The sequence below is a fragment of the Penicillium soppii genome (assembly GCF_028829465.1).
Source record: "Penicillium soppii strain IBT 18220 chromosome Unknown utg000001l, whole genome shotgun sequence".
NCBI lineage: Eukaryota > Fungi > Ascomycota > Eurotiomycetes > Eurotiales > Aspergillaceae > Penicillium > Penicillium soppii.
Window position 1 is genome coordinate 146,729 of NW_026643231.1, and position 26,941 is coordinate 173,669.

Sequence of the window (26,941 nt, forward strand, 5' to 3'; positions counted from 1 at the left end):
CCTCCATTCAGGGTCGTTGTCCAATAACTTCTTACACGACAGTACCAACAGCACCACCAAATTGATCAGATAACATTCAAACTTCACGCAAAATTAGAAATGAAATGATACTAAAGAATGATGAATAAACTGGACTCAAATCAAGTCTTAATAGGGTGTGGCATGAGCAAAAAGGTGATTCAAGGCGGAAATGCAAAAGTGATGGGGTATGGCAGAAAAGGGCGGTGAACATATCTCTACGCACTAGATAGTTCTCGATCCCTCTCTCTTCTCTCTTCTCTCCCCGTCCACCAGTTATACTCTGGCTTCAAAAGTGCTCTCAAAGAAGAGGGCGTTTTGTTTGTTAGCTGCGATATTGCACCAAAATCATCGTTAAATAGCCGTTAGATATCGATTATCTTCCTATTGCTATTCATTGCTATAGTAGTATCTCTATGAGAATATTATTCGAAACATTCAAATAATTCTCCTAGGCCAACTCCGCCTCAATTAAACTTTCTGCAACACCTGGGTACGTGTGAATCTCGACTACCTTTAACCCTCCCTTAGCAAGTAAGCTTATCCATTCAGCTTCTGTTCTCTCGCGGACATTCAAGTGAGCCAGCATCATCATATCCATGTTTGTTGCGGCCAGTGTGGGCTTCTCTTCGCTAACAACAATCTCATTGAACAGCACGCGCGAGTAGCCCCTCTTGAGTGCAGGGACAAGGTTCTCAATGATCTTGACGCTCTCATCGTCGCCCCAATCATGCATAATGGAGTGAAGTGAGTAAGCACGAGCACCCGTGATGGGCTGAGGCGTGAAAAAATCATGGGCTTGCGCCTCAAAGCCTTGCTCAGCCCCGCCAGCGAGCATATCGGCAATGACGGGCTCGCGATCCTGAAGGATGATCTTGCCCGGGTGAGACTTGTATTTTGAAACGAAAGTCGCGACATCATGACCCCGGCCACCACCGACGTCAACCAAGAGAGCGTTACCGGCGGTACAGTCAAAACCTTCAATCATCCGCTCTTGCACCGGATAGAAGTCGAACCAGTCTGGCTTGCCGGCACGGTATGCGCTCATGAAGGAGCTGAAATAATCTAGATGTGGAGGCGTCGCAACGAGCCAATCGAAGAATGGTAACTCTGAGTTATGCGCGAATTGAAAGGGGCCGTCTATTCCACTGAGAGTTGGAGGCTTGTATCCATTCTTTTTGAAATGTTCTGGAAATCCATTGAAGGAAGGACGGGACACATCATAGCAGAAAGAGATGCTATGTTGATAGTTCTCTGCTGCCAGTCCATTGCTTAAACCCGTCGCAAAGAATGCGCCGTCATGGAGAATGATAAGGTTCATGGAAGCAAGATGTCGGGTTAGTCGTTGGAGGAGAACGACATCGATCCCGGTCTTCTCAGACAAAGCGGCTGGGCTAAGTCCCGAGGACCCTGCTTCCTGAAGATGTTGGAAAAGTTTAACATCAACGGCGACACGGATGGTGGCGGATTGAGCAGGCTATGATAGATTGGGGACTCATAGTTAGCGCGCAAAACTTGAGACATAGCAGTAATTATTTAGCCTTGGGAATATGCATACTTCTGCCCAGAAGGTACGCTGTACAAACTCGCTTGGAATCTCCAGTGCTGCGATGAGCGCGCGACTGTAGTCAATCAGAGCTTCTCTTGACCCCGCCTCATTTTTGTCAAATGCGATGCGGGCCGCGGCAATTCCATTCAGAATCTCCGATGGGGTTGGGGGCGCCATTGTTCGAGGTTGTTTCAGCATTGTAAATAGTTCGCAGATTTCCAGTTCCTGCGAGCGTAAACTGGCAGCATTAGGGGTTCTTAAGGAAAAGTGGCCAGCCAATTTTACGAATTGCCTCGTCACAATACAGCCACGGGAGTCAACTCAAGCCCCTCTTGCTCTCAGGAGCTTAGCGCATGGATCATCATTCTCATTGGCTTGGACCCCAGGCTCGGCTCAGCAAGTGTGAACTGACAAACCCTACCAATGCAAGTAGCGGCTAAGGGGCGCTTCGGGCAGTGTCTAGTCGCGCTCTGCTTGATAAGGCCAATGACAAGCAATTAGATAAACAACAATGTGTAAAAGAAGCGATTCGCCCTCGGCTTCTGATGCAGGAAGAGGCAGATCGTAGGCTCTCCACTATAGAACGCCATGAATTGTTAGGGCACCGTTTGGCTGGACCGAGTTGGGGGCGGAATCAAGCCTCCACAGTCCCAGGGGCGATCGCATGTAGCCTCATTGTCTCCTCGGGGCTACAACTCAACTTCCACCCCAGAGATAAGTTTGAATAGGCCACGATGATCTCGACAGTATATAGTCCACGCTTGAGGAGACAGAATGGAGCCCAGATTCAACCCCAGACCTTGGAAGAAGCAAGTTGTGGCTTTCGCGTGGGTCCCGACGGAAAACCGGAATTGCGTTTCCGCCCCCGGCCCCCTGTAGTGTCCTCCTCCTCGTAAATTTTTGTATGGAGAAATTAATTTTTCTAATGCTGGCTCCAATCCCTTTATATCTCAATTAAATGGAACAACAAATAGAATCATAGCATGATTTTATCTACAAGGTATAAGTTTAAGTTTTTCTGAATTATGTAAAGGTGTGGCTAAGGTATATCGATTTTAAAATTTTTATGTTAAGGTATCATGAGTATGTGCGCCCCATACAGATGGTACATGTGTGATACAACTGGGAATAAATATTATTCGAGTGGCGCACTGGGCGCCGGGGGCGGAAACTCCATTATATGCACTATAGCCCGTGTTAATTTATGGCAGGGTTTCAAGACCGCGTATTCCAATAGTCGCCTCAAATGTGGCAGGGATTAGATTTAGCGAGATAATTACTAGCCAATTTCTATCCAGTTTCTAATACTTTTTACTCCGTGGACAATGCAGTTGTTTGGGCGAATGTTAGTCTCAAGTCCGGGTCCAAAGTTGATAAGGCTTTAATTCTCATATTAATAGGGATTTTCCTTTCAAGTGAACCGTTGGCTTAGGTTCCAAGCCTTTACTTCTGATAAGCTTCCAACCTGTCGAAGGAACATTCTCTTATCATGGCCGCCTTCGACACAAATGTGGATTTCAGTGAAAGCCGCGCGGGAGAGATCCACTCGATCGGATGGATCTTTACCGGTGTTGCTATGGCGGCAGTGTTCTTGAAGCTATTCACACGTATGGAGAGCAGTCGCATCGGGTGGGACGACTTTTTCATCTTCTTCTCTTTGGTGAGGAACATGAACTGATGAGTCGGAGATATGGAAAGCTAATCGTGATTGCTGAAGGCTATTAGTATCATCGCAACCGCATTCGTCTCATACTCCGTGACTTTAGGGCTGGGACGACATACTTCAGCGGTCGTCGCCGAGCATGGGATAGAGCGATATGAACAAACGGCTTTTTGGCAGATCATTGCATTTCCATTCAATATCGGTATAATTCTCCTTCCAAAGCAATTGATATGAAATTTCGAGAGCTGATTTGCTTTATATCCTCAAGGCGCATTTAGCTTTCCCAACATCTCCATCGCTATCCTCATCGTTCATCTCCTAGACCCTCATTCGCTTCGTAAATGGTTTCTGTACGCTATGGTGACCTTTCAGGTTATTTTCGCCATGATATCAGTGCTCATTGTTTTCTTCCAATGCAAGCCTACCGCAATGTTGTGGAACCCCACGTTGAAGGGCACGTGCTGGAGCTCAGATGTCTTTGATAACTTTTCCTACTGGGTCAGCGCCTACACGACTGTGACGGATATTGTTTTGGCCATTGTTCCAATTAGTGCGTTTTGGAAACTGCAAATGCCCTTCTCGACAAAACTTGGTGTCTGCATCATGATGGGATTGACAATGCTTTCGGCGATTGTCACCATCGTGAAGGCAACATATCTGCACTTGTTTACGAACCGTTCAGACCCACGTAAGTCTTCCTTTGACCACCCTTTGGTCTTAATCAAGAAGCTAACAAGTATCAGTTTGGGCTGTGGTACCGTTAGTTCTCTGGGGTTTGTGAGTAGAAATTCACCCAGTCCTTAGATATGTCAGAGTCTAATTGTATTCTAGGATCGAGCAAAATGTAGTCATCGTTGCTGCATGTATCCCAACCCTACGGCCATTCTTCCGCAAGACATTTAAGTTAGGTAGGGGTTCCTCTAAAGGGGATACCTCAAGAAATAGTCGAGGCCCCGGATACAAGATTCGATCCAACTCCACCATCCCAGGGTCTGCGAAGGCCTCAGCTTCGGTGTCGGAATTACCTTTAAGAAATACAAAGCAGAGTAGTCGTGATGCCGAAGGTTATGGAAGTGAGCAGGACTCATGGCAAAATATAGACTCGGTGTGAAAAGGTCAGACATAGAGCATGAGAGGGATTCGTGTCTTTCCATACGTATCCTGCCTGGTTACTGTATATTAACTAATTAACTAAATTAAAAATCAATAACAAGTCCATTTATCAACTCTACATGTCCCAGGATTTGTCTGCATTGTCTTCAAGGGATTCTTCGAAGATTTCAATCTATCTTTCTGCAGGTGTGGATGGTGACCGAAGAGATAAATCCTGGAATGGTATGGTTAGAGGGTTGTTGATTGCAGTCACTTCGGTTGCCACTTTTTGCAATTCCGAAGCTTTGAGTGCGGTGTGGTCTGCTATTCCGAAATTACCATTTCTTAATGTGGATCTTTGGCTTGTCCCTATGGATACGTAGAGTGAGGCATATTCTTGCGTCACATTCATTTGGATGTAGCCAGAAACGAACATCAGAGTTAAGTTTAAAATCTGACTCCAAGTAGGCAATCTCTAGGTTGACTGAGAGGCACTTTGGGTATCTAGGTGGTGGCCTCCTAAGGCCCCAGCCGTGGTCTGCCTGTTTCTCTCTTAGCGCTATAGCTTTGTGTTGGAGGCCTCGGAAGTTGCGCCACACGTAACGCGCTCGTCACCGTTTGCCCGCATGAATCCGATTTCAATTACCTCGCAACACTTACCGGCGACAGGAGCTGGTCACCAAATAGCATGCGTAAATCCTACGAGCGATTGGAAAATAACCACTATCTGCTACCATTGATTGTCGGCCACAGGTATCACGGATGTTTGAGCACTCAAACGACACCCATCGATCTCATCTTGCAAGATTCTCAACTCTTGAGCCTACTGCTCGGCGGAGCCTTCTCGTTGGGCAACATCACCCCTTCCAATTCAAACAATAATTTCCCAGCGGTCAGGCCTTAATTTCAAGGGCTTCCGTATCCTACCCCAATCTCCAGCATCAACAAACCGCTTCGACTCGCACCAGGATAACCCTGATGATGCTGGGCATTGTCACAGAGACTGTTAAGCCCCACGAAAAGTACTCAAAGATCAGTCGCCTACCAACAATATACTAAGGACTCTCTTCATTTTGGACTTTAGTCACAGGACAATTTAATTTCCCTATCTCAAGCTTATAACGGTTTTTCAAATTCGTCTTCTGCCGGTCTCACTTTATTACCTAATTAGGCATGGTCATCCTGTGTACAATTTTTGCGCTTGTATCTACGGCATAGCTTCACATGCAACCAGTAGTTAAAATATCAGATAAATGTCCATAAGTAGGAGATCTTAGGGTTTATGAGATCAAGACTACAGCCTCCGGCCTTTTTTTCCTGACATGTATCAATCCAACATCTTATAGACCAATGATGCGATTCAGAACAGTTGGCAATTGATTTACCTGCCCTAGAGTGTTAGTATCTGCTTTTGTGTGAGTGATAAATTTGGGTGACTTACGTTTGGTTCGCGTATCATCGTGAAGTGATTGCCTTCTATGAAATCCACGCTGATGTTTTCCGAGCCAATCAACTTCTCCCATCCGTAGGTTCCGAGGCTCTGTCTGCCATCAAGTAAGAACTTGACACTCTTCGCCTCGGCATTAGATCTCGGAAACTGCTTCTCATCCGATTCCGAGACAAGTCCGTCGCGAGCCCAGATGATATGTGTTCTTGGTGCTTCTTCCGGATCCATGGGATATGGCATGAAATCAGCAAGGTTCTTGATTGATGCCTCGAAATGGGGGATCAACCAGTCAGGCGCTGATCCTTGAACCCCCAGCAATCCAAGTGAGTCGACGAAATGTAGCAGCTCAGATGGTAGTGGCTGCAGATTGATTGGGCATGGCGAGTCGATCAAGAAGAGAGCCCCAATCTCTTCTCCCATTTCCATCAGTTGGCATGCCACGGCATACGCTAACACACCGCCAGCAGACCATCCTCCGAGAAGATATGGACCTTCGGGTCGTCTTCGCCTGATTTCAGAAAGGTACAGTGACGCAACACCATCGATTCCGGTTGTATACTCGAAAGGAATTTTCATGAAAGGGCAATTGAGACCGACGACACATAGATCTGGTGAAATTTTGGGAAGAGCAGCATATGAGGTTGCCGAACCTGATCCGTCAGGTAGAAGGAAAAGAGTCTTTGAAGCAGTCTTAAGACTCCCTTGCAGTACGATTGATGTTGCAGGTCGATCCGACCGACTAATGTCTTGTACTTCCAAGTCGTAGTCAGGCTTAGCAATGCTGTCGAGCACCGGAGCGCTAGCTGTAATCACCGAGCTTGTAGTCAAAGAGCTCGTTGATGATTTAGCATCATCGCTGACGCTGTATGGTGTGGTAGTTCCGGTCTGATCGCCACTACCCATGAGAGATGCAATGGCTAATCTTGCCTGGTCGACAGTAGGATAGTTCACGAAGAACGAGGACGAAATGTCCATCTCCAAATCTTCGCGAGCTCTCCCGGTGATAGTAAGTGACATCAAAGAGTCAACACCAGCCTCAGCGAAGTGCTGCACCTCGAGCAGCTCCGCTAGGTCCATACCTAACTCTTCACAGACGATGGCTAACAACCCATCCATAGATTCGCTGAAAGATGGATCCGCGATTGTAGATGCAAGAGGAATCTCTTTATCCATCTCAGTGTCATCTGCATCTGCCGTAGACGGGTCTTCTTCTTCTGTGGTAGCTGTCGTAGTTTCATCGAAAGAACCGTCCGTAAGCTTCATAATTACTGCTTTCACCGGGCCGATGGTAGCGAAATCAGTGAACAACGAAGACGGGACAGCTTCCAAGCCAAGTTCCTCGCGAATACGCCCAGTGATTGAGAGCGACATGAGTGAGTCCAGGCCAAGATCAGCAAACGCGGTGTCATCTTGAAGCTCCGACGGCTCCACACCTAACTCCTCGCCTATTAAAGCCAGGAAATCATCAATTATTGCTTTGTTCTGCTTTTGTAGCACAGACACTCGATCCTGTAGCTCTTGGCTGGCTTTAGTCACAGCCGCCTTTGGTTTCTGTTGAGGCAAAGACTTCCTGAGGGGTTTTAAGTCCTTGACTGGCTTGTCTTTGATGGCAGCCATTTGAGATGTGGCTCCCTTGAGAGGAGGTAAGAGTTGATCGATGACAGCTCGGGGGATCGCCTTGAACTTCACACCTCCTACAAGCGCAACCATCTCTTCTCCGTCAAAAATGTAGACATCGCCCGCCATGGTCGCTTTCTGAACTTCGTGCATCTTGACATAATTCCTGTATGACTTGCTGCTTGATAGAGGTTGAGCAATTTGTAGGTGATCCCATCCGTGAGATACATAAACTTGCTTTTTGGTGTCCGTGGCGCCTGATCCGTTCAGAATAAATCCTGAAAGATGGGAGATATTGTCGATGAACCGAGGGTCTATCTCAAATTCACCATAGTCGTTGGACGGCTGGAATTCCAATTTTGAGGTGGCTTCGAGGTTCTTCTGATCCATGACTACTTCCTTCATCCCATGGTATTGTTTGTCGTACTCAACGAAGCCCGAGAAACCTTCGTAAGCTCTTTTGCGGTCGAGTTTCTGATACTGGCGATCTTTGACACCATCATTCATAACGTTGATCCGCGATCGGATCAGATATGCCAGTCTCGACCATCCTGCACGCCAGATTTTGGTGTCTCCGTACTCAACATTACAGGTAGCATGCAACACTCCCAAGCTGCCGTCAGCAGAGACGCTGTTATAACTGATCTTCACTAGCTTCAGAGGTTGGTCGGCCGTGGCAGTTATTCTGAAGACTTGCTTCTCCTTTTGATCACGACCTTTGGCGATCAAGGGTTTCATGATTTCCAGAGCACGCACATCCATGCCAACGTTTTCTACCTTCTTGATTTTGTTGTAAATGTAGCCCGCCAAAGTCAACGACGACTCGGCGTAAACACCTGCTGGGCAAAGAGCTGATCCATTAACCAAATGACCCGTCACTGCGTGGTTTAGATCAGGATCAGACAGATCTGATTCGGCAACAACAGTAATCTTTGTTTTTCCAAAGTCTTCCTTGGTTAACTTCTGTACAGATGGCGTTGACAAATGACGTTCCCGACGCTTTGGAGCGGCTGACTCGACAAGCTTTTGGCCTTTCGTCAGACACCAATTGTTGTTGTAGTCGAGCCAATAGTTTTTCTCCTCGAAGCGGTAGCTCGGAAGAGCTAGCACGGTGTGGGAGGCTTCATACTCACGATGGACTTCTTCCCATTCGATTGTAAGTCCCTTGGAGTAAAGGTTGCTAAGGGTGCCGGACAATGTCTTCCAAACATCTTCTTGCTGGCGCAGCGATGGCACAGTAAATGTCTTGCTTCCGAGACATGATTTGATGAAAGTAGAGCACACAGGTGCGGGTCCAATTTCAAGCCAGATTACGTTATCAACAAGTCCCTTTGATTCGACAACTTTGAGGGCACCCATGAAGTTCACAGCTTCTCGAGCTTGACGGCACAGATAATCCGGTCCAAAGACATTGCCGTCAGTTACAACGTCCCCAAGTAGAGGAGAGATAACCGGGACATTTGGAGTTCCGAAATTGACTGAGCTTGCCGCTTTTCTGTATTGCTCAACGATGACTTGGATCTGTGCTGAATGGAAGGCATAAGCTGTCGATAGCAAGGAGCACTTGATGTTGGTGGCCTTGAGCTTTTTCGAGAAATTCTCCATTTGCTCTGCGGAACCGCTGATGACAGTCTCATTGGGGCCATTGATGCATGCGACTTCAATGTGCTTATCACCCAGAGTCTCTACAACAAAGCTCACAGATGCCGCAATGGCTAACATCTTATGACTACCCGGGGTGCAAAGCTCTTCGAGAAGTTGAGCTCTTCGTCCCACGAGGTAAATTGTGTCACTGACAGATAAGACACCAGCAACGTTTAGTGCAGCATACTCTCCGAGGCTGTGACCAATAACGCTATTTGGAGTGATACCCCAAGACTGCCAGAGCCGCGCAAGTGCAATCTGAACGCATGATTGTCCAAGTTGGAGTGCAACTGGCGAGAGTGATCCGACTTCCACAGATCCGTCTATGAGAGGTAAGAAAGTTGGGAAGCCCTGCCTCTGACCAATCCTGTCGAATTCCATCACATCATTTCGGAAGGTCTGTGAGTCCTCGAAAAGTTTTTTTCCGAGACCTGCGTAATGCGATCCTTGCCCAGTGAACGCAAAAGCGATTTTGCCAGAGCTTATCGGATCAGATTTGATAGCCTTAGGCTGGATTGACCTTAAAGATTTCAATATTTCCGGGATGCTTCTCACTGCGTAAGAGACACGGTGTAGATAGTGAATTCGCCTGGCAGTGGTTGTATATGACAGCGCTGGCAAACATGTGTCCGGGTTCGTTTCAAGATAAGTTGCGAGTCGGTTAATATTCTGGTCCAGAGAATATGTCGATTTGGCACTTAGCGAAACAACAAAACTTGTTCTGGGATCTCTGCCCCCTATTGGGACAAGAGCTGGACGATCCTCCAGGAGGAGACCAGTATTCCCACCTGAAGCGCCGAAGTTGTTCAAGTAGGCACGCCTTTTTCCTCCATCGGGACAAACCCAGGGGGTTTCTTTGAAAGCAATTCGAACACCTCGTTCGTTCAGGTCATGAGGGAACGTTTTATTCATGGTGGTCTTGATGCCAACATGGGCAGGAATAGCATTCTTTTGCATCATAATGACAGTTTTAATCAGAGATGCCACGCCGGCAGAAGCTTCACCATGACCAATGTTTGACTTGAGTGCGCCGAGATGGATTAGTTGATCTGGTTTGCGGCGACCTTGGTCTCGTGGAGCAAAAACATTTGTAATAGACTTCATTTCAGTTCCATCACCGGCCTGCGTTCCTGTGCCGTGCATCTCAACGTAACTGACATCAACAGGGTCCACACCTGTATGCTTCAGGATCTTTCTGTAAAGAAATTCCTGGGCTGGTCCATGAGGTCGGGTGATTGAGACTGCCTCAGAGGAATGATTTGTTGCCGTGCCTAGAACGACAGCCAAAATTGGATCGTTGTCAGCCTCGGCATCTTCTAGCCTCTTTAGTACAACTGTACCAACTCCGTCGCCACGACAGAAGCCATCAGCACCATCATCAAAAGTTTTGCAAGATCCGGTTTTGGACAAAAAGTGTGCGCGACTCAAACCTGCAAAGAGATCTGGCGATGTCATGACATTGAGTCCTCCGGCCAGAGCAGTATCGCATTCCTTTGCCAATAATGACGTACACGCCAGTTGAATTGCAGCAAAGCTGGACGAACAGGCTGTGTCAATGTTGTAACTTGGTCCTGTGAACTTGAAATGATAGTTGATTCGACCAGTGGCAAAAGCTCGAATCGTTCCTGGGATATAGTACATATCAATCTTCTCTGCAGCGTTGAGTGTCCGCCAATCATCACTTGTTTGTCCATAAAAGGTACCAATTCGATTCAACATTGAAGACGGTGTTCTGTCAGGCACAAACCCTGACATTTCGAGAGCTTCATATGCTGTCACTAGTGCAAGTCTTCCCATAGGATCTGTTTGGTAGGCTTCCCGTTGGGACATATTGAAGAAACGTGGGTCGAATAGACCTGGGTTTTCGATGAAGCATCCATACGGAGTATGAGTAGAATTGAGTTTTTTCCCAGTGGGATCGTAGTGTGCATCGATGTCAAAACGGTCCGGAGGAACCCGTCGATGTACGTCCAGTCCTTGCTGTAATGTACTCCAGAAGCTTTCAAGATCGTCTGAGTTGGGGAAGCGACCTGACATTCCAACGATCGCAATCTTTTGAGCTCCGTTCAAAGGCTCATAGTCGGGTTTTTCCGTGTGAAGTTGTCCTTCTGTTGTCACATTTACAGAGGTCTCCGCTCTCAGAGTTGATGCAAGACTGTTGATCGATTGAGACGGCCCAACAGAGAAGATTTGGCAATCTTTATGTGGCGATGCTGTCATTGTTCCTGTGACTGTGTTCATGACATTCTCAAATGAGAGCGGTCGGATCAAAATATCTCTCACGACCTCTACCATAAGAGTATCAACATGCAAATCTTGAGAGTATCGAGTTCCGACACCTGAGATGACGGGGATGAAGAACTTCCTCTTCTCATCCTTGTCAGAGAACGGTTGCAACACTTCCGCAACATCGTCATCACTGTATAAATGCGGTGCATGGAAAGGTGCAAATATGTCAAGCGAGACTGTCCTGAACTTCTGAAGGTATTCTGAATGCTGAAGTAGAGAGGCAGTCGTTTCCGGGGGCCCACTAATCGAAACCACATCTTTACTGCTCGCACTTATGTAAGCCTGATTAGCCTTTGGAACACCCTTCGATTCGTTGAATTTTGCCAGTGCCGCTATCGAGGCCTCTTTCTGAGCCCCTATTATGAGTGTTGTCCAGCTCTGAGCGGCAGCAGTATCGCCATGCTTCGACAATCGTTGAGCAGCTCCATTAACCTTGACGCCAATCCGGAAAGCTACTCTGACGGTTGTCAAAGCATTAGAGATTAACTGTAACGTGTCTCGACTGGTAGCGACTGAAGAGGCCGACAACAAACCAGTACAGAATCCAACGAAGGCACTGTCGGACTGAGAAAAGTATTGAGATGTTTTGTTGCCAAAAAAGCTATATACTCAGTTAGTTGTGACCATAAACACTTTATAAATGCAAATACCTGATGACAGTCGCCAATTGGCACACGCAGGTCAGAGTAGTCTCGAGGATCTGATTGTGGGATCCCGAGTAACGGTATCGTCTGACAAGATCCAGCACATCTGTGAATTCTGGAATCTGCACGCGTACGTCGCGAGGCTGTCGGCGTATCTCATCTCTCAGAACCTTGTTAAGCTCTTCTAAGAAATGTAGGAAAAGAACTTCCTTCCTTCGCTCACACAGCCTTTGTAGTGACTCTGCGAAGTCCCCGGTCTCATCCCCAAATACATACAGCTTCAATGATCCAGCCATAATATTGTGATGGGAGGTTTACCAGATGATAGGGAAAAAAAAATCGATCGATTTTAAATGTCTTGATCTCTAGGGCTTAGAAACATGACAGTCCAGAATAGAAGCTCTGGTGCATCAGTCTGATATAAATACGTATCACTGTAGTTCAAAACACACTTGGCCTTGTTGCTGTTGCGATAAGTGTCTATGAGGCGTGCCTGTCAGCATCATGCACTCCTGAAACAAAATGCCCTCTAAGTGGTTCTTCGGATCGTAGCTATCTCGTCATCTGCGGTGGATCCCATATGGAGCCTATCAGACGATGAGCATAACATAACAGCTTTTAAACTAGGCGCGGAAACGATCCTTAGCCACATGCCGCTCGGAAGTGCTGGGACACTTGGCCCTTTGAGATTGGGCTCAGGTAGATGCAGTCTTAACACTCTGTGACATCAATACGTAGTTAAGCCCTGTAGCCAAACCTCTTACTGGTATCAGACCTGTTTTCCATGTTGATATGAACGTAGAAAATCCGATAGCCGGTAAATGTGACATGTAACATTCTAGGGTAGTCTAAATCGTTTAGGCGACCATGCTTGTATCGGGATTACGGCGGATACGATAAGGCTATTCGCACCTCGGCTGCTCTACTACCGAACAAAACATGCGAAAAGGTACAGCTTGTCAAATTCCGAAATTCCGATAAGAGGCGAAATCTCGCTTTGCCTAATGAACGGTTGTTGAAAGTCTATTAAAGTTTGTGGCTTGCAGGGATGGTTATGGCGCGATGCCGCTTCGGTTAATCTGCTGGAACAGTTAACCGGGACGGGAACGTTGAACAGAGCCCGACGAGACAACTAGAAGCCGAAGCTAGCATATGTCAGCGGGAACGTTGAGAAGTCTTACGCTGAAGCTCAGCCTTCAAGTAAGCGCATATATCGGACATAGCAATCGGAATGGTAACGACAATCTCAGACAAAGGATCTTAAACCTGGACATGCATCAAGCACAGAAACGGCCGAGTCAGAGACTTCTTGGCTCAAGAGCCCCTCAAAGCAGTGACAATGAACTATCATGGACGAGCTTTCTCAAGTTGGAAGATGATCCATGGCTCTGTGACCAATTGATATTCTGCAGCAAGACGTTTCCAGTTGCTGGATACGTGGCGATAGCCGGTGAATGTGTGCGGCAGCTGTCAGAGTCAAAGTTGGAATTCTTCTCTGTGAAAAATCTCTCCATTACCTCTGCTCTGGTTTTCGATTCCGACGACAAACTTGAACTTCACACGAAGCTTCGACAACATGGCCTGAATGAGGAGAACAAACAGTGGTATGAGATCGAGATTGCTTCCCACAATGCAGGCCAATCGATAGAGCTGTGTACCGGTCTGGTAGCACGGGAGGCCGTTCTCGACACAGAAATGCTGCAAGATCTTACTTTTAATGAAGGTTCCCACAGGCCGGTCAGTTCAGACTACTGGTATGAAATGATAGCAGATCGTGGCATCAAGTATGGCGCCTCACAGCGAGGCCTCCGCGATATCTCGGCAGCCTTCACAGAAAACAAAGCGAGTGCCAAGGTTATGCCAATGCTCGATGCAACGGATTCTGTCGCTCATCCAGTCTTCATCGACCACTGTTTGCAAGTCTCGATGATCGCAGCTTGCAAAGGCCAAGGTCGGCTATTGGCCGATTTGTCTGCTATAACATCGATCCAGCACCTTGTCGTTTCCAACGACGCTTGGAGCAAGCTTAAAGTGAACGGAGTGGTCAGCCCAGGTCACCCTCAGGATTCGACGTACAGATTTTCTGCTGTGAATGAAAGTGGTCTTCCAATCCTCAGTGGACAGTGCAAAATCACCGCCATCCCTGACCTGGAACAACAATCAGACAGCAAGCTGTTTTCCTTTATCAATTGGGACATTGATTCAACTTACCACAGCTTGAATGATCTTTTGGCATCGTTTCAGTCTGATCTAGACTCAACTGTTGCCCTCGAGCGCTTAGCTCTACTCTTTGCTCTGCGGTCAGAGGATATTGGCGCACACAGCCAACCATACTCGAAGAGGATTCTGAAGATACTTGGCACCAGGAGAAAGGGAAGATTCGGACTAGTACCCGATGTATCTCCTTTTGTCGAGTGCGAGCCCAGCAGCCGTACCAAGCTTATTGAATTGCTCAAGACTCAAATAAGTGGAACAGAACAGTCCTCCTTCGGTCTTGCATTGGAAAGGTGTCTCACAGACAATACTCCGTTCTCGAAAAGCGACAGCGAGAGACAGCTCCTACTTGATCAATTGCATCCACTCATCCGGAACAGTGGGACGCTGTGCGAATTACTTCGGCTCCTAGCTCATAAGAACCCCAAGCTGAAAGTCCTCGAACTCGGAAGTGGCCCAAAAGACAGCACAAATCTAGTGCTGAAGGGTCTTCGAACACAATTTGATGAGCCGTTATATTCCTCATACCTGTCCGCTTCGACGTCACTGGATGCTACAACCAACCGAAAGGAGAGTCCAAGGGAAAGCGGTGATGTTCAGTCGCTCTTTTTCAACGCCGAGAAAAGCATTGAAGATCAAGGATTGAAGGCAGGAACCTATGATCTCATAATCATTACAGACGTAAGAGTAGCGAAAATTCAAAAGGGCTTTCGCTAACATACATTCAGTTTGCAGCATTGGCGAGCAATGCACCAAGTGGTGCAAAAAAGCTCAAACAACTTATCCATCCTCGAGGACATCTAGTACTGCTCGAGGGCGTTCCAGAACCAGAATGGTTATTGGTGCTAAAGGTATGTGGAACATGACATCGCAAGAAATATAATGCTGATAATGATCTCTAGGATTACTTGACCAAAGAGTCTTCAAATGCTTCAACTGGTCCTAAAACCAAGTCCGCCTTTGAAGATGTGTATGCGGCACTGATAGAGAATGATTTCGTATTTGACGGCCAGGATAACAAATCGACCTCAGCACCCAAAGTTTTCGCGAGGCTGAATGAATCTGTTCCCGAAATTTCGTCGGAAATTACGGTTGTCGGTCCCGCATATCATCTTCCTCTCATTCGCGAAGTTGAGAAGACCTTCGGGAACCACAACATAAAGTGCGTGAAAAGAACGATATATGACGACATACCACCTAACCGAGACACTATGGTATTTGTCGACTTCGATGAGCCATATCTGTACAACATCACAGAAGCTGAACTGTCTAAATTTGTGAAGCTTGTCTCAGGCATGAAAGGCAAAATGATCTGGGTTACTCCAAGTGCCCAGATCTATTGCAAGAATCCTAACTCATCAATGATACTCGGCCTGATGAGAACCATCAGATCTGAATTCAAAAAGGACATTACCACGGTGGAATTGGATCCGAAGCGCACAATGAATGCCAGCTTGAGCAAATCGCTCCTCAAAATATACGAAGGCCTCAGCCGTCGCGTCAAGTCGAAAGACCTCGACCATGACTACGAATACGCGATTGTTGATGGAGAAATCAAGATACCAAGGCTACAATGGACAACAGCTGAAGCAGAGTATGCTAATCTAGCAGCCCGCCCTGTTGAACACAACGTTAGCTCTCAAAACGTCAGCCCTATGACCGCTGTGGTCCCTGCATCTGTCCATTTTCGATCCAACTGCTGCTACCTACTAGTTGGAGGACTGGGGGGACTCGGCCGGATGATATCGACATGGATGGTAGAAAATGGAGCTCGAGAAATCATTTTCTTTTCTCGCTCTGCGAAGGAAGGGCCTGAGACTACGCCTTTTTTTGACGGACTTCGAGCCCAAGGATGTACAGTCACACCATTTGTGGGCAGTATCACAAGCCTGCCAGATGTAGAGGAAGCCATCAAGCAAGCGACGACCCCAATTGCTGGCGTCGTTCAGATGTCAGCTGTTATGCGGGTGAATATATCTACCTTTGATGTGAAATTTTGCTAAATGGCTTCGCAGGACAACTTAATGTCACAGATGACATTCAATGAGTGGCAAAGTAGTGTACAGCCAAAGGTTCAAGGCACTTGGAACCTCCATCACGCTACCCTTTCTGCGGACCTAGACTTTTTCTTGCTTTTCTCTTCGATCTGTGGCATCACAGGTCAATGGGGACAGGGGAACTACAACGCGGCAAACTCGTTCTTAGACGCATTTGTCAACTATCGTCATGGCCAGAATCTTCCAGCTTCGGTCATTGACATTGGTTTCATGGGAAGCATTGGTATGGCAGTGAAGAGCGAAGCTCTCATGAAAAATTTGAAGAGGAGCGGTTATTACTTTCTCAATGAGCGACACCTAATTGATGCTCTGACTATATCGCTAGCTCATTCCCGTCCTGGAGGCGATCAACTTATGCACCGAAGTCAGCTCGGCCTTGGTATAAGGTCGACGAAGCCCATGGCTACCCCTACATGTCGGGTGGCCTGGAAGAAAGATTCTCGGATGGCTATATCACATCACTTTGAGCCTATTGGTGGAATTGGAGATCAGGAAGTCAAGAATCTCCTCAATTGTGCTTATAAAACCAGGAAAGACTGAGATTGGCAGATTTTTCGTGAAATACATTTTCGGTTTCACAAAATGATATTGAGGATTCATGAGATGTTGAAGAGTGATTCCATGACTTACTTCACTTACGAGGGTATTCCTGTATTATTCCTGCCTAGGTATTATGATGAATGTTTCTACAAGAAGAACTTTAATCTTAGGGCTCTGTTTCTAGGCACTATCATGAGACGCCAAAAATACCTGATACGGTATCATGTATGGATAGTCGCACTGCCGTACAAGTCAGGCTCTTAGAAAGAAAGGCCACACCTCTACTAGTAAGGTATTTGTCCCACAACATTACTCTATCATTTACGGTCATAAATAGGTATTATGATGAATATACCTATGAGAAGTACTTCAATTCTCAGGGCTCTATTTCTAGGCATTAGCCGTCTTTCCAGACCAAAGGGCTGATTACTAACGAGCGGTTCCGCTTATTAGTAATGGTTAGACGGCTACCTTGAGATGCCGAAAATATCCGGCACAGTATTATATATAAATAGTCGCATTTTTATACAGGCCAGGATCTCAGAAAGAAAACACCCCTCTATCAGTGAGCTTTTTGTCCCACAACAATGCTCTGTCATTTACGGCAGTAAAGCCCAGAAAGAAAGCCAGGTCAGAAAGATTCTTTAATTCCAGATACATAATCACTAAACCACCGATTTTCATATAACCTCACTCTGAAAGAGTGATGCTTGTCATTCGCCAGTACTGTAGTATTGAGTAAAGTCATGAAGAATCCCGTAAATGTGCTGCGATGAGTGAGACTGAGTCAACAGATCTATTTGAATGTAAACATACCCTGTCAAAATCGTCCCTAAACTTAGAATCATCATGCATACGAGCAAAAGTGGCCAGGACTGGGTCCTTCTCAAGGATCGTCTCCGGATCCGAAGTTGACACTCGCATGAAGTTGCTCGTTGAGATCGGGTCCGTGAAATTCTTGTAAATGGATCTACGCACCTCGTCGTACTTGTCCAAAATGCTCTGATCCGCCCGACCCATATGGACACCTATGAGGCACTCGGATAATCCTATCGCATCTGCAAAGCCTCCTGTAAGACCTAAGCCACCCCAAGGATTGCAGAGATGCGCAGCATCGGCTGCCAAACAGATACGGCCAACTCGGTATTTCTCCGCGGATCGTTGATGTAGTCGATATGGACTTATGTTGAGAATAGTATAATCCTCAGGCTTGGGGTGGCCGGGAAGCAATTGCTCGAAACGGGCTGGGTGATCCTCAAGAACTTCACGTAAAGTTTTGCTACCATCTTCTCGGTATGAGACACGCCAAAGTCCATCCTTCGTCAGGCGAGCAACAATATGCCAGTCCTTGGGATCAATGAAGGTGTTAAGATCATCATAACCCCATTCGTCGAATGGAAAGTAGATCTGGGTGCGTTTAGCAAAATATTCGAGTTCGAGTTCTCAAGTCTCCACCTACGTTTGTTGCAACCATCTGGTCGTTCCAGGTCTTCCCGCGAAAATCCCCGCCAAACAGCGACTTACGTACTTGGCTAGACGCTCCATCACAGCCACACACAAAGTCCGCTTTGATTATCCTCTCAGTTCCACCATTCTCACGGACTGATACCCATGCAGAGTCTTCGTCTTGTACAACATCCAGAACCTCACAACCCCATCCCACAGAAATGTTGTCATTTTTCTGCGCATGGGACCATAGAATCTTTCCTAGAGTGTCTATGGGCAATACAGTCGTAGCATCTGGACTCTTCGATGGTGCAAAGTCCTCAATGGTCACGATCGGTGTGCCATCAGCCTTGCGAAATGTCCAATCCTTGGGGACAAAACCAGCACGCCGAACGTCTCCCAAGGCTCCAGCACGCCTGAGTATTTGTATACCAGGAGCAAAGATGTGTGCAGCCCGTGGCTGAGAACCTACCCCGTCTGCTTTGTCGAGCAGTGTCACGTGTATACCAGCCCGAGCTAGAACCAAGCTCAAGGAAAAGCCACAAGGGCCGGCTCCAACGACGATGACCTTGATACAAAAAGGTCATTACTGCCTATGTGTGGAAGGGGAAAGTGACTTACATGCATGGCAAGTGGCAGGTTGATATCAAATGATTGGTGTGTACAGCGTCACACGAACTGATCGCTTTACTTCACGATTTGGAGGGGTGATATCACCATGGTCTGCAGTTTACATTTATGCGCTTTCTGGAACCAGCTCCCCGATATGAACGCGGAAACTTGAGGCAAATACCAAGCGTCATACTTGACCCTTATGCAACTGTTGGCTGGCGTCACGGACAGCAGGTATTCCATGTACTCCGTAGTATTCGCATATGCAATTCTCCCGACAAAACCTCTTGTTCATTGGTTCGCTTATCGGCGATTACGCCAGATTTCCATTTATCTTCTCGGCAATACGGACTCGGGAATGCACGTCATCATCGACTAGCCATACTTTAAACAGAATCGGGGATACTCAAACCCGTTGGCGGTCATGATATTGAGTTTTGTCAACAAGAGGGGCTAAAAGCAACGAGATTCTTACAAGCGAACGTCCTTTGTGCTTGAGAAGTGCTACCGAAAGAATGAAGCAAGTAACTCAGCTTGGGGAAGGTGCCCCTCCTCCACAGAATATAGACAGTATAGAGCAGCCTATGACACCTAGATCTTCGATTTTGGCTGGACAGACTTCTCCACTTGGCGTGCCCGTAGCCGGCCGACCCTGCCCGACCCGCTACCCGCTTACACGCACGGACCAGACGGGGAGGGCCGGAAAATCTTGTGTGATCCACATAAGTCTGCGAATTACGAAACTGAGTCACTGAATCAGTCACCCCCGCTCCATGACACTCGGCTAACAATATTGCTAACTTAATCAGAACCGAGGAACCCGAACTTCACGAAAGCATTACCTTATTTAGACTAGCTGTAAACTTGATACACATACCCTCCCCCACTATCCCCACCTTGCATATCAAGCCAGTCTCCTTCTCTTTCTCATGGCTCCGAATACATCCAATCACATACGGACACTATATGAAAATCCCTCACGTTAAATCGAGTTATGTTAAGGATCCGGCAGAAATGTTACAACAAGAAATCGAGGCCCGACGAAATATTGATATGCTTAGGAACAAGGATGGTTGTCTGTTAGTTTACAATGAGTACTGGTGCCAGTGACAACTCATGTACCCAATCCCTTCCCCGTCGCCTGCCAGAAATCGGTACACCACGAATCTCTAGATCCGTCCCAGTCACAGCACATGCCAGGTGTACCTAGTAGGCTTCGAGGGCATTTTTGGGCTTCGCTGGGCCTAGAGTCGTAGAGATTGTGGATGTCAATACTGTCGACAACCCGGGAAGATACACTCTCACATTTATGACAAGATGGAATACCTTTGTTGCCAAGTAGCGTCGCCTTCGATATTACATAGGTAGTCAAGACCTTGGTGTATGACGCAAGTTTCTAACACATACGGGAGAAGGGATACATCCAGGTTTAACATCTTTAACATCCTTCCTCATTCTTCAACGTAACCATTCACATGTCCATTTACGTGGCCATTCGTATATGCGTTGACTTATCCGCTCGTGTAACCTTCCACATGCTCGTTCAACGATCCATTCATCTGATCCGTCAGCGAGCGGTTTGTCTGTCCTTTTTTCTGTAAAAATCTGTCGAAGAAAGTACTAATCGCTTCATGGTTTTCCATATCAAGGACCTTCGAAACATCTGCAACGGGTCAATATTGAGTCTGAAAGGAACCGAGCCAAGTATACTTACATTGATCTGGGCGGACAATGGTAACTGCTCCCTGTCCAGGGTCGATTCCATAAAACTCGTATGCATGACCGTGGCCGTTATGATAACTTTCGTCATCAATGTAGATTTTGTGTAAGTCTAGTTTTGTGATTAGCAAGCTAAACCATTGGTAAAATAAGAGCCATCCTTGCCCCTCATCCTGTATTTGCCGGTTGCAGGCCAAAAAGCATCTGGTATCTGTTCTTGTTGAATTTCAAGTCTGTCGCCAGAAAGAATTACAATGACCTCGATCAAGCTGTCGATGTCCGCGCCGGGAGGTAGGTATTTCTGAATCGGACCATGCTTTGAGAACAGGTATGTTCCAAGCTGGGCTATATGTTAGAACACACGTGCTTTCGGTCGAGGCATAACTCACTTGGTTTAGCTTTGTAGAGGCTAATTGCTGTCGAATGTCTCCTGGAAAGACTATGATTCTCCACCGCCCATCAGAAGGTAGAGCATTCACCGACTTCATTACTTTTGCATCGCAGAATCGAACCACCTGGACACCCTGAAGTCGCATCCCAACTTTGAGATTGGTGGCCGCTTGCTGATTGCTGCCTTCGGCCTGAGTTATGATGGAATCATCGTAGGTGACAGTCAGTCCGGCTGTGAAAGCCTCTGCTTTCACAAAGACTTCGCTGAAGTCAATCTTGCCATTAGCATCAACGACACCGCCATCCTCTTTGGTTATCGAGGACATCTGTTTCGCCCAGACTTTATCCCAGTTAATGAGCACATCTGCTACCTTCTGCCGTTCCAGGACATAAGTCTCGAGCAGTTCAGGTCCAGCATGGCCTTTGAGGACGGAGGCTAATTTCCAGCCAAGATTGTATCCATCCTGCAAGCTGACGTTCATGCCTTGGCCTGCCTTCGGAGAATGCGTGTGGCAAGCATCTCCCGTGAGAAATACGCGATTGGCTTTGGAGAAATGGTCCGCGATACGCTGCCCAATAGGATAGGCTGACCACCAGCATACATCTGCAAAATCGAGCGTATACGGTTGAAAGACTTGACGCGAAGCATTTTGTATATGTTCAAGTGTTACCTCTTTCGCTCTGGTTCCCGACGCGAGTTCTACATAGACTCGAACCATGGAGCCACCTTCTCGAGGTATGGTAATGATGCTGCCGGCGTCAGATTGTATTATACATTGTTTCCGGATGTCGGGGAAGTCGGTTCGTGGAAAGACATCCATCACGCCCCAAATAGAGTCGGAAGTTTCTCCGACCATATTGAAGCCCAAAGACTTACGGACAGCACTATGGGCTCCATCGCTTCCCTAAAAATTGTTACTTCGAGTGTTACTAACAGCAGGGCACATTGCAATATACCAAGCAATACTTAGCTTCAAACACGTCCTCTTTACCATCTTTCTCAGTCACAATGGTCACCGGATGAGCTTCTGGGTCCATGGCTTTCTCTTCATCAACCGTGACTTTCATCACCTTGTGTCCGTAGTCAACTTCCTGCCGATTTAGCCGCCTCATAGCTTCCAACCACATACCATTGAACCGTGCTTGGTTCAAGATAACGCGAGGCATATGCGACAGACCCGGGGTCGTGGCGTGCGCACTTCGTTTGCGCACGATGCCCATTCCACTTTTTGTAGGGTCGTAGCCCCAAAAGGCCACTTCGATGTTGTGATAGGCTTCTCTGAGCAGTTCCTCGGCCATGTCGAAACTTTCGAAAATCTCCACAGATCGTACTTGGATGCCATCTGCTTGCCCAACATTCAGTGGCCCAGATCGAGCCTCCACGATCTTGCAACGAACTCCGTATCGTGCCAGCCATGTCGCCGCTGCGAACCCAGCGGTGCCGCTGCCACAGATGACAACGTCGAATTTCGAACTCATTATGTCGCGATTTGGGTGCTACTAAAAGGAAATCGCTGCGATACTTTTTCGTAGACTTATGGGAAAATTTGAGAGCAAGGGCTTGTGCTGATGATTACGTTCACTTTGTTGCAGACAACTCCATACTTGGCTGACGACTGATCTTTGCATTGTTTGCCCTATCCAAACTAAATCTAAATGCCGAGCAAAGATATCAGTGAACAGACAGGTCTACGCCTGCCGACTGTTCTGTAGGGTACCATGTTTTCCGAATTTAGCCGGTAGATACGGTATTGTATGAGAGATCTCCAAAGAGCCTCTCGATGCAGAGATGGTTCCAGCGTGCCTGGCGGAAGCGGATCCTCGGTACAGTACTACATCGCTCTGAATTCATCCATGTGGGAGTAACGCCAAAGATACTAGTTGAACTGGTGGATTCATCGAGAACTAGTCGGCAGAGGCAACCCGTTATCCATACTAAACGTTGAGCTGTCTGTATGCCAGCTGGGAGATGAGGCCGACAAAGACTGCTGCATGGCTGACTCCGACGTATCGGATATCAGTTCTGATATCAGTACCCCTACTGAGTCCGGAAATAAATTTTATGCATGTCCGACACATTACTGATTTTCCGAGCTTCCGAGACGCGGCGATCCACAGATTTTGTGGTGATGTAACTGCCACACTTTCGAGACCGAAACTTTCATGGCATGACTAAACCCGGCTGCCGGGTTAGTGTTGAAGACATGGGCTGGCCTATTTGATCTGTTGCTTTCATTCGAGGACGCCACAGATGTCATCCGCCTGGCGTACCCCGTGAATTTAGGCCACTAAGGCTAACAGAAGCCACCTATCTCGTTGTATTTTCCCCATGTGCTAGACTAGCTTATAGAAACATCCAAGGGAAACTCTGCTAAGAATTGAAGTAAGCTAAGACCAGATCTACATCAAGAATCGGCAAGCCCTAATGCCCAGTGCGACTTCCGAAACAGGCACAGACTAGAATCAGACCCGGCCGGAAACTCAAAACAGTAACACCACCCCTATGGCGCCTGAAACTTGAGGGCCCCTAATACATAATTAACTAACTACTCCGTCTCTGTTAAGACCTCGCTAGCTACTACCACGAAGCCCAGGCTTTGAGCTTTTCAGGTAATTCATGCTCGACACCGGAGGCTTTCTCCCCTCCGCATTGTTCTGTATCATGCCTCTACTTCAGCATTCCAGGCATGACGACACGCATGGCTGGTACCTTCATGTGTGGGATTATACTCTCCTTTTGCGACCCTTCTTATCTTGAAAACAGTGTCATCGTCTTTGCTCGGTCTGGGTCGTAGAGCCGAATCCTGTTTCTGTACAAGAGTAAATTACGAGCCGATTAATTAAATCAATCAGGAATCGATAACAATAGAACTCACTGTGATTCATTTTCCAAGGTACTCTATAACTTCCAGAAGGTTCAATTAAACACTCTCGATCTTTTGACATGACTACATAGATTAGAATTATATTCTCACTAGGGTGGTAGCCCTCAGGTATCTCCTTGCATTCTTCTAATCCTGTTGACATCTTCTCTCTTTATTGGAGGATCTGTTGCAACCCACTTTCGAAATGATGTTGCACGTGGGGATCGTAGCTAGCATTCCCATATGCATCACCTCCGTAATTTAGATAGCCTTCCACAGAACCCGGCGATACTCCACGCGTGATCTCTGATGCATTGCCCATTACCCACACAGTCTGCATTCCCATGATCATATGCTGAAGTGTGTGGCAGTGTACCATCCACACCCTGGAGCGAAAGACCGCGGTGTCAGCACACAATAACTTTTCACAAAACGCGAGTGAAGGAGACCTACCCAGGATCCTGAACATGTAATCGCCAAGCCCGCCATCCTTGGTTCGTAAAATTCTTATTTTCGCCCAAATACTGGCCCGGAGTGTATTTATAAAGCATGGTCGTGTCTCTTATCACGGGATTGTAACCCTTCAACTTCTCCTCGTTAGCTGTCGCGTTGTAGGTGCCAGGCCCGCTGCCAAGATCATAGATGTGGCCGCCGTGAATATGCCATGGATGAAGGTCGAAGCCGATAGCCAGACCATTTGGCTGGTTGACCATGACAATATCGATGACCTCGCCAAGCTTGGCTACGTACACGTTGAGACCTGGATCCCAACCCCCATGCTTCTGCACCGTGGTCTCGTAATCCGGTATTGCTTTGTCCCCGCGCCTGAAGATGTCAACTAGATATGGGGTCCCTTCCTGGTGCTCCTGTTTCCAGAATGGAGTGTTTCCCCTGTGTTGATTGGTCTCGGTCCAAGTGTGGTTCGATACAGCCGCATACACCCCCTCCTTCGCGATCAACTGGAGCGATGTCAGGACCACCGTCCGGTTCACCTTATCGGCGCTTGGAAACCCGTTGGGTTCCCAAGGCTCAAGAACATACTCCAGCCAGTCGTAAACCTTGTTCGGCAGGCTCAGAGGCTTTTTTTGGGAGGCACCAAGTCTGTATTTTGGTTGAAGGCAGGATAAATGGTAGTGTTATACGAGAGTAGCGCGTAAGAAGAGACGTTCATAGGTCGATAGCGTGACTCCATCTGGATCCAGAAAGCACTTTTTCCAAGACGTCGTAGCTCGTCCTCCGTCTTCGTGTGGAGAAGGAAATCGAAGCGTTGGCCAGAGGCAATCTGGATGCGTTCCGTTTTTGCCAGCTTGGTGTATTTCCCATCTGCAGCCATGACCGACAGCTCTTGGTGGTCTTCGAACCCCAAGGTCACGAGGTTCAGAGCTGGCCCACCAATTATTCGCATGCGATATGTCTTGTCGGGATCAACTTGAATCATTTCAGGGCCACAGCTTGACACGAGGGATGGATCTGGCATAACCCATGGCTCAGGCGTATCTGTCTCATGCGCACTCATACCATGGAAACTATTCCCATTCATCAGTATTGTCGAGGGGTCGCCAGTCCTGAGAAATGTGAGCAAAACATTCAGAGATCAGTTTTCACGCTGTTCGACCATGGGTTGACGGCATAAGTTGCGACTAACCATCGGACCACATCATAGGGCCTGAGCAGCTCAGTCTCCGTCATCGAGTCGGTTTTGTTGTAAAGCTCGGAAATGAACATGATCCGTTCTTCATCGTACATAAAAGGTGGCGATTTACCGTGCTTTTCTTCAACAATGAGAGGTCCTGCTGCAGAAACTGCTTGGAACCCAACATGGGAATGGTAGAAATGTGTTCCAGCCTCACCGATGTTTGGCCTGATTTCGTAGTCGAAATATTCTCCCGGCTTTATGTCTGATCAGTGAATGTTTTCTTCCATTCCGGCCTCTGAACGAACTCACCTTGATGGGCCATTGGCTTGCCTGAGGTGAACCATCGGAGAATGGAGCAGTGGACTGACTTAGACCATGCCAGTGCTGTTGGAATATCGTCAGTTGATACTGGTCTCATAGTTCAAGGAGATTTGTCAATACAATGGTAGTATTCTTTGATTCTAGATCATTGTATACTCTCACCCAAGTGGGTTGATCTTCCCTCAGGTAGATGGCTGGGCCTGGTGAAGTTCCTGTTGATGATTCATGAGCTTGACTCGGGGCGACTATGAGGGAAATGGAAGCTAGACTAACCATTGACTAACGTGCTGGGTCGGGTCACACAAGCTATAGGAAACACTTGCTCAGACACTCGGAGTATGTGATCAGGTTGGAAATCGGAACCATGAGTTGTATACTGCGAGGCGGCTGTCGACCAAAGAGCTGTCAACGCTATGCAGACTTCAAAAATTGGGGACATGACTCGATCTGTAATATTCAGAACGAATAAAGCCCCTGTATGTGGCAGACCAAAGCAGATTCAGATGCCAGACGAAACTAAGTTTTTCCTGGTCATCCAATTCTACGGAGCACGAATTAAATCGATTGAGGAACCACTAGCCCACGTCGCAAATAGTTCGACCACCCCTCAATGAGTTTGAGACTTCTGTGTGGACAGTTCCGACAGGGTTTAGATATGACATCAGTCGACGGTCGTATGGCGTTTGCGTTTCTCGGCAGGGGTTCAATGGTCGATCGGTGGTTTCCAACCTTGGCACGACCGCGATAAGGACGAATATGCCCCCACGTGCTGCGAAGGGAATCACAACTTATGATCCGTCCAAAGCCGATCGCGGTAAGATTGGGTCATCGATGCAACCTCGAAAGCCGGGAGTGCTCTTGGCAGGCCTAGTGGTTTCGGATCCAACTTCTTACAACACTGAATCACTTCGGCTATCCGGTTATCAGAGATTATGGACCCTCCCCGGTCAAGCAATGTGTCTTATCTTATACCTGGGTCGGCATGTCGAGTGGAGCTGTGAGATTATCGATGTCGAGTTCAGTGTATGACGATATCTTGCAACGTCTTGTCGGTGATCCCTCGGACTTCGGTACTTGGCGGCAACACTACCCTACCATGCCCCAACAACATCGAATGATGCTACTGTCCGATCTTCCACCAGTGATCAACCTCGTGGACTAGTAGAATGCGAGCAGATC

The 26,941-nt window shown here is 47.4% G+C and overlaps 8 protein-coding genes across 8 annotated transcripts; 3 read left to right on the top strand and 5 right to left on the bottom strand.

Annotated features, from left to right (window-relative positions):
• Nucleotides 1-469: 469 nt before the first annotated feature.
• On the bottom strand, nt 470-1,744 carry N7529_000037 (O-methyltransferase; the record flags this gene model as incomplete). The annotated part of the gene is made up of 2 exons (XM_057235568.1): nt 470-1,495; nt 1,577-1,744. 2 exons carry the CDS (start codon nt 1,742-1,744, stop codon nt 470-472), a joined length of 1,194 nt encoding a protein of 397 aa, XP_057102371.1.
• A 1,312-nt stretch (nt 1,745-3,056) lies between these two features.
• On the top strand, nt 3,057-4,280 carry N7529_000038 (uncharacterized protein; the record flags this gene model as incomplete). Its single annotated transcript, XM_057235569.1, has 6 exons — nt 3,057-3,227; nt 3,285-3,432; nt 3,499-3,918; nt 3,974-4,007; nt 4,062-4,133; nt 4,220-4,280. 6 exons carry the CDS (start codon nt 3,057-3,059, stop codon nt 4,278-4,280), a joined length of 906 nt encoding a protein of 301 aa, XP_057102372.1.
• A 1,483-nt stretch (nt 4,281-5,763) lies between these two features.
• On the bottom strand, nt 5,764-12,259 carry N7529_000039 (type I polyketide synthase; the record flags this gene model as incomplete). Its single annotated transcript, XM_057235570.1, has 2 exons — nt 5,764-11,920; nt 11,970-12,259. Coding segments are annotated over 2 exons (6,447 nt in total), but the record flags the coding sequence as incomplete, so codon positions are not given.
• A 976-nt stretch (nt 12,260-13,235) lies between these two features.
• Nucleotides 13,236-16,774, top strand: N7529_000040 (uncharacterized protein; the record flags this gene model as incomplete). Its single annotated transcript, XM_057235571.1, has 4 exons — nt 13,236-14,858; nt 14,906-15,028; nt 15,080-16,144; nt 16,193-16,774. The coding sequence occupies 4 exons, from the start codon at nt 13,236-13,238 to the stop codon at nt 16,772-16,774; spliced, it is 3,393 nt and encodes a 1,130-aa protein (XP_057102374.1).
• An 816-nt stretch (nt 16,775-17,590) lies between these two features.
• On the bottom strand, nt 17,591-18,847 carry N7529_000041 (FAD-dependent oxidoreductase; the record flags this gene model as incomplete). Its single annotated transcript, XM_057235572.1, has 3 exons — nt 17,591-18,181; nt 18,234-18,788; nt 18,842-18,847. Coding segments are annotated over 3 exons (1,152 nt in total), but the record flags the coding sequence as incomplete, so codon positions are not given.
• A 1,496-nt stretch (nt 18,848-20,343) lies between these two features.
• Nucleotides 20,344-22,420, bottom strand: N7529_000042 (3-hydroxybenzoate 4-monooxygenase; the record flags this gene model as incomplete). Its single annotated transcript, XM_057235573.1, has 5 exons — nt 20,344-20,495; nt 20,547-20,663; nt 20,690-20,891; nt 20,941-21,846; nt 21,899-22,420. The coding sequence occupies 5 exons, from the start codon at nt 22,418-22,420 to the stop codon at nt 20,344-20,346; spliced, it is 1,899 nt and encodes a 632-aa protein (XP_057102376.1).
• A 1,557-nt stretch (nt 22,421-23,977) lies between these two features.
• On the bottom strand, nt 23,978-26,038 carry N7529_000043 (L-ascorbate oxidase; the record flags this gene model as incomplete). The annotated part of the gene is made up of 6 exons (XM_057235574.1): nt 23,978-24,191; nt 24,259-24,906; nt 24,948-25,370; nt 25,451-25,695; nt 25,751-25,825; nt 26,036-26,038. 6 exons carry the CDS (start codon nt 26,036-26,038, stop codon nt 23,978-23,980), a joined length of 1,608 nt encoding a protein of 535 aa, XP_057102377.1.
• A 480-nt stretch (nt 26,039-26,518) lies between these two features.
• Nucleotides 26,519-26,924, top strand: N7529_000044 (uncharacterized protein; the record flags this gene model as incomplete). The annotated part of the gene is made up of 2 exons (XM_057235575.1): nt 26,519-26,759; nt 26,785-26,924. 2 exons carry the CDS (start codon nt 26,519-26,521, stop codon nt 26,922-26,924), a joined length of 381 nt encoding a protein of 126 aa, XP_057102378.1.
• Nucleotides 26,925-26,941: the final 17 nt, after the last annotated feature.